This window comes from Lampetra fluviatilis, chromosome 73 (assembly GCF_964198595.1).
Source record: "Lampetra fluviatilis chromosome 73, kcLamFluv1.1, whole genome shotgun sequence".
NCBI lineage: Eukaryota > Metazoa > Chordata > Hyperoartia > Petromyzontiformes > Petromyzontidae > Lampetra > Lampetra fluviatilis.
In genome coordinates this window covers 2816152-2826822 of record NC_136347.1, presented here as the reverse complement: position 1 = coordinate 2826822, position 10671 = coordinate 2816152, and the positions used below count along the sequence as shown (strand labels likewise).

The following is a 10671-nucleotide window of genomic DNA, read 5'->3' as shown; positions in this document are numbered from 1 at the left end:
TGTGTAGCTGCGTGTGTGTGTACGTGCGTGTGTGTACGTGCGTGTGTGTGTACGTGCGTGTGTGTACGTGGCTGTGTGTGTACGTGTGTGTAAGTACGTGTGTGCGTGTACGTGTGTCTCTGTGTATGTACGTATGTCTCCGTGTGTGTACGTGCGTGCGTGCTTGTGTCTCCGTGTGTGTACGTGCGTGTGTGTGTGTGCGTGTGTACGTGTGTGTACGTGCGTGTGTACGTGTGTGTACGTGTAGCTGTGTGCGTGTGTACGTGTGTGTGTACGTGTAGCTGTGTGCGTGTGTACGTGTGTGTGTACGTGTAGCTGTGTGTGTGTACGTGTAGCTGTGTGTGTGTGTACACCCACGGCACGCTGCCCTCTCGAGAAGAGAGAGAGAAGTTGTTTGTTCCCTTTGTTTGGAAAGCCACTGGCAAACGCCACCACCACCACTACCACCACCACTACTACCATAACCGCTACCATCAACCACCCACTACCAACCACTACCACCACCACCGTCACCACCACTACCACCACTACCACCACCACCGTCACCACCACTACCACCACTACCACCACTACTACTACTACCACCACCACCACCACTACTACTACCACCACCACCGTCACCACCACTACCACCGCTACCACCGCTACCACCGCCACTACCACCACCACCACCACTATTACTACCACCACTACCACCACCGTCACCACCACTACCACCACTACTACCACCACCACCATCACCACCACTACCACCACTACCACCACCGCCACCGTCACCACCACCGCCACCACCGCCACCACGAGGCTGGTGTTTATGTCTTGGCCTACTCTTCCCCGCCGACCTGCCGTGCTCGCGTCCCGGGAGAATTCGGCGAATCGGCGACATCCAGATGACACGTCCAAGCTGCTGCATCGTCATCGCACGCACACACACGTACACACACACGTACACGCACACACACACGTACACACGTACACACACACGTACACACACACACGTACACACGTACACACGTACACACACACACACACACGTACACACACGTACACACACACACATACACACACACGTACACACATACACACACGTACACACACACGTACACACACACGTACACACACGTACACACACATGCACGCACACATACACGCACGTACACACACGCACACACACATGCGTACACACGTACACGCACGTACACACACGTACACACACGTACACACGCTCACAAATACACACGTACATGCACACACGTACACACACACGTACACACACACGCACGTACACACACGCACACACACGTACATGTATGTACATGCACACATACACACGTACACGCACAAATACACACACACGTACATGCACACACGTACACGCACACGTACGCACACGCGATCCGATAAACACGCACGATTCGACACAAATGCGTTATCCCAAGTCTTGACAACCACTCACCCTCGCGTGCGCGCGTGTACGTAGCGTGTACGTAGTGCGCTACGCGTGTGTACGTAGCGTGTTACACGCGTGTGCGTGGTGTGTGCGTGGCCGACCGCGCTGCTCGCCGGAGGTGCCGGGGGTGGAATGGCAGCGAGCGACAAGTTAAAACTAGCAGCAGTTCAACAAAGCGGTTATCAATTCAGTGTAGTAGAGTGTAGTGTAGTGGGTAGTGGAGTGTAGCAGTGTAGAGTGTAGCGTAGTGAAGCGGTGTAGTATGTAGTGTAGCGTGTAGTGTAGAATGTAGTGTAGAGTAGCAGTGTAGTGTAGCATAGTGTAGTGTGTAGCTAGCGAGAGCCGTAGCTAATGGCAGGTGGCAGTGTTGGTGTGAAGGAGAAAGTGAAGAAGATGACGAGTCGAGTCCAGTCTGGACGGTGACGAAGGCGACGATGTGAAAGTAACGCGCCTCACCAAGTGGCTTCCCGATATCGGAGAGGGGGAGGGAGGCGCGTTCCAGACGGCCGCGGGATCGGACCACAGACTCGCACAGAGACCCATAGACTCGCACAGAGACCCACAGACTCGCACAGAGACCCACAGACTCACACAGAGACCCACAGAGACCCATAGACTCGCACAGACACACAGAGACCCATAGACTCGCACAGAGACCCACAGACTCGCACAGAGACCCATAGACTCACACAGATACCCATAGACTCACACAGATACCCATAGACTCGCACAGAGACCCATAGACTCGCACAGACACAGAGACCCGTAGACTCACACAGAGACCCATAGACTCACACAGAGACCCATAGACTCGCACAGACACACAGAGACCCGTAGACTCACACACAGACTCACACACACAGAGACCCGTAGACTCACACAGAGACCCGTAGACTCACACAGAGACACGTAGACTCACTCACACAGAGAGCCATAGACTCACACAGAGACCCGTAGACTCACTCACACAGAGACCCAGAGACTCGCACAGAGACCCACATACACAGACCCACAGACTCGCACAGAGACCCACAGAGACCCAGAGACTCGCACAGAGACCCACAGACTCGCACAGAGACCCACATACACAGACCCACAGACTCGCAGAGACCCACAGACTCGCACAGACGGTCTGTGTGAGTCTACGGTTATCTGAGAGTCTGGGTCTGACATACCCACAGATTCTCACAGAGAATCTCACAGAAACCCATGGACTCCCACAGACTCGGAGAATCTCACACAGACCCATGGACTCCCACAGAGACCCAAGGTGTTTATCCCCGTCACGTTCACGACGAAACTTGAATCGGTTTCCACATTTCACGCGAAACAAAGTGAAGTCTGGCGGTGTGGTGGTGGTGGTGGTAGTGTGGTGGTAATGATGATGGTATTATGGTGGTGATGGCGGTAGTGTGGTGATGGTAATGATGGTATTATGGTGGTGATGGCGGTATTGTGGTGATGCTGCTGCTGCGTTTTCAATTGAGGGGTTCCGTGGCGAGGCCGACGTGCGAGTGGATGTCTCCACGACCGGGTCGCGTGGACGTCGTGGGAACGTTGGGGGGGGGGGGGCCTTTATGTGTAAGCTCGCAAGCTGCTGCTGCTGCGTTTCGCATCTCGCTTTATTTGTGTTCAACGCAAAATGCGTTTTTAGTGTCTCGGTTTCACCTCACCCCCTTTCTGGAGCACGCCCCTCTGACTGCGCTGTGATGAGGAGGTTGCCGTGCCGTGTGGGACCCGTACCGTACCCGTGCTGTGTGGGACCCGTACCGTACCCGTACTGTGTGGGAGCGTGCCGTACCCGTGCCGTGTGGGACCCGTGCCGTACCCATGCTGTGTGGGACCCGTACCGTACCCGTGCTGTGTGGGAGCGTGCCGTACCCATGCTGTGTGGGAGCGTGCTGTACCCGTGCCGTACCCGTGCCGTGTGGGAGCGTGCCGTACCTGTGCCGTGCCCGTGCCGGGTGTGTATCGGCACGGCGGAGTTGTGTACGAGGGGAGGGGTCAGAGTTGGCGTGGTGGCTCCCCACACGTGGAACCAGGGGCGTTCCAGACGGCCAAGTCGTCAACATCATCAACATCACAACCACCATCATCACCATCAACACCACCATCATCAACACCACAACCATCAACACCACAACCATCAACATCATCACAATCGCCACCAACACCACCACCATCAACACCATCATCATCAACACCATCAACATCATCAACACCATCAACATCACCACAACCATCAACACCACCGTCACCACCATCATCAACATCATCACCACCAACATCACCACCATCATCAACATCATCACAACCACCATCACCACCATCAACTCCCCCTTTTGGTTTATTCCGATTTCAAAACGAGGTTTGATGTTGTTGTGCTTCTCCCTCAGACTTTTCTTTTGGGGTGGGTGGTCTGCAGGTGAAGGGGCGAATTTTGTTGATGTCGTTTGTTGCTGTTGCTGCTGTTGCTGCTGTGGGACGTTGTTTGGACCTTGACATGGAGAGACACGGGGTAGTGGTGAGGCAGTGGTGACAGAGACACGGGGTAGTGGTGACAGAGACACGGGGTGGGACGTGATGACACCGAGAGAGACACGGGGGGGGGGGGGGGGGGGACATGGAGAGACACGGCGACAGAGACACGGGGGGGGTAGGGGTGACAGAGACACGAGGTGGGACGTGATGACACCGAGAGAGACACGGGGGGGGGGGACATGGAGAGACACGGCGACAGAGACACGGGGGGGGTAGTGGTGACAGAGACACGGGGGGGGGTAGTGACAGAGACACGGGGTTAGCGGGTCGCGTGTCTGTCTGCGTGGTGCGAGACTAAAGCTGTGGATGTCTCGGGTGGTTTCACACGGCGATGTAGCAGCAGCAGCAGCAGCAACAGCAGCCATCGCGACAGCGCCGATGCACCAGGCACACACACGAAGTGTCCACTTGCACCGCGCACGCAATAAAAACGACGTTTAAAAACCACCCCCTCGAACAAAAGGTCCCGTTTGTAAGAGTTTTGACTGCAAGTGAAGATGCTGATGTGCGGATCGGGGTGTGTGTGTGTGTCTCGGAGGGTGTTTAGAGGCTGATTGCAGCCTTCCAAGGTGATGTCGCAGGCCTGAGAGTTCCTTGATCAATTTTAAAGAGTTGTGGGTGGCAGTGTTGAGTCTGTGGGCAGTGTTGAGTCTGTGGGTGGCAGTGCTGAGTCTGTGGGTGTCAGTGTTGAGTCTGTGGGTGGCAGTGCTGAGTCTGTGGGTGGCAGTGTTGAGTCTGTGGGTGGCAGTGCTGAGTCTGTGGGTGTCAGTGTTGAGTCTGTGGGTGGCAGTGCTGAGTCTGTGGGTGGCAGTGTTGAGTCTGTGGGTGGCAGTGTTGAGTCTGTGGGTGGCAGTGCTGAGTCTGTGGGTGGCAGTGTTGAGTCTTAATGATGTATAGTGGTGTATCAAAGTGTAGTATATAATAGTGAAGTGGATAGTATTGTGTGTGTTTGTTGAACCTCTTTGCACCACCAAACGTAGCCAACCTGCGCTAACCGCGGCTGCTGTGGCTATCAGTCAAGAGCCGGGAAAGAGATCTCTTCCTGTGCCTTTGAAGACGGTCAGAGTAGATGTCAATTCGAGCTTGACTTCATTTTGACCTCCATTTGCTACTGCAGTAGAATGTGTGAGTGTGTGGTGTGTAGGGGGAGCGGTGGCGCAGTGGTTAGCTATGTGCAAGCTGCTACCTGGTCTGTCGCTCCACACGAAGCTTCGGGTCTTCTCGGCCACGGTCATGCCCTCCTCTGTGCTTGTGAAACGTGGACCCCCCCCCCACCCTAATGGAACATCTTCGCCGGTTAGACACATTCAGACTGGCCTGCCTACGACCCATCCTGGGTTTAAACCAGGCTGGATAAAATAATAAAAATAAAACATAATAAAATACAATTCTCACGACGTTTTCAGGTGAAGAACAGGTCTGTCGGAAAGACAGCGTCTGAATGACGCTGTCTTTCCGACAGACCTGTTCTTCACCTGAGGACGGCTGCTTGCGTTGTGGCCAAAACGTCGTGAGAATTGTATTTTATTACGTTTTATTTTCATTATTTTATTATTTCCCTTCTACGTGACTTTACCGAAAGAACCAAGAAGATGAATCCCTGCAGTCACGAAAGCTTTAAATCATAATAAAATTGTATTAAATTATGTTTTATTTTTATTATTTTATTATTTCCCTTCTACGTGACTTTAATAAAAATAAAACATAATAAAATACAATTTTATCATGTATTTTATAATGTTTCTATTTTATTATTTCCCTTCTACGTGACTTTAATAAAAATAAAACAATAAAATACAATTTTATGTATTATGTTTTATTTGTATTACTTCATTATTTCCCTTCTACGTGACTTTACCGAAAGAACCAAGAAGATGAATCCCTGCAGTCACGAAAGCTTTAAATCGAAAGATGGATGACATTGGTCGCGAAAGCCTACGTGTTAAACGGGCCCAAGCACACGAATTATTATATATAAATCGTAGTTTTACTCGCCGCAAATGCCAAAGTGGAACGTTGTCCCGTCAACAACGCGATACAACACTGGTGTACGGGGGAGGGAGTCGTAGTTATAGCGCCGCTTGCAATGAGGCAATAAGTCATCGACATCAGAGTACACGCTCGCCCGAAACACGCGACGTTGAAAACCCAACTTGCTTGAGAATGGGGTCATCATCGTCGTCATAGTTGTAATCATCAATCCGTGGACAAAGATATCTCCCCGTAGCAGAGGTCGCAAACGGGTTTTGATTCCTTACCCGTACCCGGCCGCACCAGGGTCGCAAACGGGTACCCGTACCCGGCCGTACCCGTACCCGGGCGGGCATCGGGTAGGGTACGGGTATCGGGTACCTGATTGCGACCTCTGGGATGAAGCCATGTTGCAGGCGCGGGTGGGTTGATTCTAGGAACTTGAATTGTGAGAAGAGACAAGACGTTGGGAAATGAGTGACAAACGGTGACTCACCAGTGACTCACGGCCTACCCGTACCCTACCCGATACTCGGCTACCCGTACCCGGCCGGGTATAATGTAGTGTATAGTAGTGTAGTGTATAGTAGTGTAGTGTATAGTAGTGTAGTGTATAGTAGTATAGTGTATAGTGACTTTGTAGGATAAACGTTGAGACGTATAAGGGTCACGGGGTGACCATCACGGTCTGACTGGGTCTGTTTGCAAGGCAGGGCAATGCCGAGGGTCACGTGCCGGGCAGGTCGCTTGCCTCAAGAACCGAGCTACGAATCAGCTGGACGGGTGTCAGAGGTCGCAACCGGGTACCCGATACCTGTACCCTACCCGATACCCGGCTACCCGTACCCGGCCAGGTACGGGTAGCCGTTTGCGACCCTGGTGCGGCCGGGTACAGGTAGCCGTACCCGGCCGGGTATGTGTACGGGTACCCATTTGCGACCCTGGTGCGGCCGGATACGGGTAGCCGGGTAAGGAATCAAAACCCGTTTGCGACCTCTGGCGGGCATCGATTCGCTCTCGACAACGACGACAACAAAGTTAGCGTATCACTTCGACGCACACTCTCAGTATATATACGTGTGTGCGTGTGCGTGTGTGCGTGTGCGTGTGTGTGTGTGTGCGTGTGCGCGTGTGCGCGTGTGTGCGTGTGTGTGTGCATGTGTGTGTGCGTGTGCGCGTGTGCGTGTGTGTGCGTGTGTGCGTGTGTGTGTGCGTGTGTGTGTGCGTGTGTGTGTGCGTGTGTGTGCGTGTGTGTGCGTGTGCATATAAAACGATGGCTATGTAGAAAGGAGCGATTATACAGGTTGTGTATATAGATGTATAAAATATATAAAATAGGTAGATACAAGTGTTGGATTGTAGCAAAAAGAAATAAAATCTTTACAAAACTTTTTTTACGAAGGGCTTGCTCCCTGTGTCTCTGTGTCTCTGTCACTGTGTCTCTGTGTGTCTGTGTGTGTGTCTCTGTGTGTGTCTCTGTGTGTTTATCTCTGTGTGTCTCTCGTCTCTCTCTGTCTTTGTGTATCTCTTTGTGTGTCTGTCTCTGTCTGTCTACCTTTATTTCTCTGTGTTTCTCTCTCTCAATCTGTGTCTCTTTGTCGTGTCTCTGTCTGTCTCTGTGTCTCTCTCTGTAAATTTCTATCTGTCTCTGTGTGTCTCTGTCTGCGTGTGTGCATCCGTGTCTCTGTGGTGCAGTGGTTTGCGCTACGCTGCCCTAGAGCAAATCTGAGATCAGATTTGGAATCAGCACCCTGAAATTAGTCTAGAACAGCTGCAAAAGGTCTGTGCACGCCAGGGCACGGCGGGGCGCCGGGGAGATTCATTTGCTTCCCAGCGGCTCCTGACGATGACGACGCTTGTGGTGGTGGTTGTGGTGGTTGTTGTGGTGGTTGTTGTGGTGGTTGTGGTGGTTGTGGTGGTTGTGGTCGCTCAGCTCCGAGAGGGCTTCCCAGTCCCACTCCGCATCGTCCTCCTCCCCGCCCAGATCTACATCGCACAAAGGGTGAAGATCGTCGTCATCGTCGTCGTCGTCATCATCATCATCGTCGTCATCATCGTCATCATCATCATCATCGTCATCATCATCGTCATCATCGTCGTCATCATCGTCATCATCATCGTCATCATCATCGTCATCATCGTCATCGTCGTCATCATCATCATCGTCATCATCGTCGTCATCATCATCATCGTCATCATCATCATCATCGTCATTATCATCGTCATCATCATCATCATCGTCCGCCATTGTAGCCTCTTAACAGAGCCACCCACCCAACCAACCAAACACACACATACACAACAACAACCGCCATTCGCCACTAAGTGGCGGTGACGTCACCACGACGCTTGTGCCAGGCCATGTGCACCTTGAGGCCATGTGAAGTGTCGAACGCCCGCTGGCAGGAGGTCACGGGGCAGACCCAGCAGGTGCCACGGGTCGACTGACCAAGATGACCGAGATGACTGGCTGATGCACCACCTGTGCCCCCTACTGTGCCAACTTGCTGTGCTTTAGCCACCCGGCGCTCCGCTCGTTGTTGTGAGCGTCGCTCCTCCGCCCTCCGTTGATGTTGGAGGGCGGCTGCCTCCAACTGCCCAGTAGCGTCCTTCACGAGCCTCCTCCACAGAGGCCGATCTTGGCACCGCTGGTACCAGTCATCGGCAAGTCCACTCAGCTCCACGTCCTCCTGTACCACATCACTCAATCTCTTCTTTAGCCCGTACCGCGCCCATTTAGCCCCCTTGATCCGGCCGAACAAAAGCTGTTTAGGCATGCGGTGGCTGGGCATGCGGGCTACATGACCCAGCCAACGCAGCCTTGCCTGCCGGAGGAGCTCACTGATGGGACTTTGCCCAGATCTTTCAAGGACTTGTGAGCTCCTCACACAATCCAGCCTGGTTAAACCCAGGATGGATCGTAGGCAGGCCAGCCTAAATGTTTCCAACCGGCGAAGATGCTCCACTAGGGGGGTCCATGTTTCGCAAGCGTAGAGAAGGGAGGGAATGACCGTGGCCGAGAAGACCTGAAGCTTCGTGCGGAGCGACAGACCAGGTAGCTTCCACACAGCGTTACGCAACCGATGAAAAGATATTGCCGCTCGACTGATTCGGAGTGAGACCTCTGCTGATAAACTGGAGCCGGTCATGAGCACACTGTCCAGGTATGGGAAACTCTCCACTCTCTCCACAACTTCCCCATCACCGATTGGGAGTTGTGGGGGTGGAGTGTCCGATGGTACAAAATACCCAGGCAGGTGCACCCACCCACCCACCCAACCGGAAGCGAGATTTACCAAAGACGTCTCCTCGTGGAAACGCCTCCTCCTCCTCTTCACCCTCCTCCTCCACGTCCACCTCCTGCACGTCCACCTCCTGCACGTCCACCACCTGCTCCGCGTCCACCGTCTGGCCTGTGACGGGGGCGGGGCTGCTCACAGCCGCCCTCTCCTGCGTCTCCATCCGCGGCTCAAACCGGCTCTCTGATCCCCCCCCTCCCCCCTCCCCCCGCGCCATCCGTGAGTGGGAGATCGTTCTCCCCGGTGGTGGTGGAGGTGGTGGTGGAGGTGGTGGAGCTGCCCGAGGGCGTCTTCGCGACGTCTCCCGTCGCGTCGACGCCCGGCACGGCCGCCACCACCACGGCCAGCCGGACAGTTTCTCCTGTGGGGGTGTGGGTGGGTGGGGGGGGTGGGTGGGGTGGGGGGGGGTGGGTGGGTAGGTGGGTGGATGGGTGGGTGGGGGGGTGGGTGGGTAGGTGGGTGGATGGGTGGGTGGGTGGGGGGGTGGGTGGGTGGGGGGGTGGGTGGGTAAGGTGGGGTGGGGGGGGGTGGGTGGGTAAGGTGGGGGGGTGGGTGGGTAAGGTGGGGGGGTGGGTGGGTAAGGTGGGGGGGGTGGGTGGGTAAGGTGGGTAGGTGGGGGGGTGGGTGGGGGGTGGGTAAGGTGGGTGGGTGGGTAAGGTGGGTGGGTAAGGTGGGGGGGGGTGGGTGGGTAGGTGGGGGGGGTGGGTGGGGGGTGGGTAAGGTGGGTGGGTGGGTAGGTGGGTAGATTGGTGGCGAAACGTCGTACTCCGATTGTAAATGTTGTGGCTTTTCTCTCCAACACAGCGGTGTGCTGTACTAGTGTTTCATTCAGACGCTGTCTTTCAGACAGACCTGTTCTTCACCTGAGGACGGCTGCTTGCGTTGTGGCCGAAACGTCGTGAGAATTGTATTTTATTATGTTTTATATTTTTATTATTTTATTATTTCCTTTCTACGTGACTTTACAGAAAGAACCAAGAAGATGAATCCCTGCAGTCACGAAAGCTTTAAATCGAAACCACAAAACTATTTTATTTAACCAGGTAAGGCTCACCGAGCTCCGTACATGCGACCGGACAAACGCAAATGACTGCGGCTTAAACCAAGTGGGTTCACATCATCATCCTCATCGTGTCGACATTTACAGCAGCAATAATACGTCGATTCTAAATGCGGAGGGAAAAACCACGTTGACTACCTCCTCGCCTGGTGTACAGGAGGTCGTGGGTTCGATCCAGACCCTGACGATGCCTGCTGCTGTATATTTGGAGTCTGTGTCTCTCTCTCATCATCATCATCACGGTGGCTAGGAGATGTTGACTACCTCCTCGCCTGGTACGCAGGAGGTCGTGGGTTTGATCCCCGACCCTGACGATGCCTGCTGCTGCTGCTGTATTTGGAGTCTGCGTC

General features: G+C 54.0%; 1 protein-coding gene and 1 long non-coding RNA gene across 2 annotated transcripts in view; one reads left to right on the top strand and one right to left on the bottom strand.

Annotated features, from left to right (window-relative positions):
- Positions 1–494: 494 nt before the first annotated feature.
- On the top strand, positions 495–4438 carry LOC144953295 (uncharacterized). The gene is made up of 2 exons (XR_013640789.1): positions 495–4001; positions 4129–4438. It is a non-coding gene; the product is annotated as an uncharacterized LOC144953295 (long non-coding RNA).
- A 1268-nt stretch (positions 4439–5706) lies between these two features.
- Positions 5707–10671, bottom strand: part of LOC144953218 (uncharacterized) — an 18357-nt gene continuing 13392 nt past the window's right edge. Inside the window, exons 9-10 of the mRNA XM_078883776.1 lie at positions 9259–9622; positions 5707–7948 (exon numbers count right to left, since the gene is read on the bottom strand). Of these exons, the coding sequence (XP_078739902.1) occupies positions 9397–9622 (226 nt within the window). The 3' untranslated portion in view covers positions 5707–7948; positions 9259–9396. The remainder of the gene's footprint in view (positions 7949–9258; positions 9623–10671) is intronic.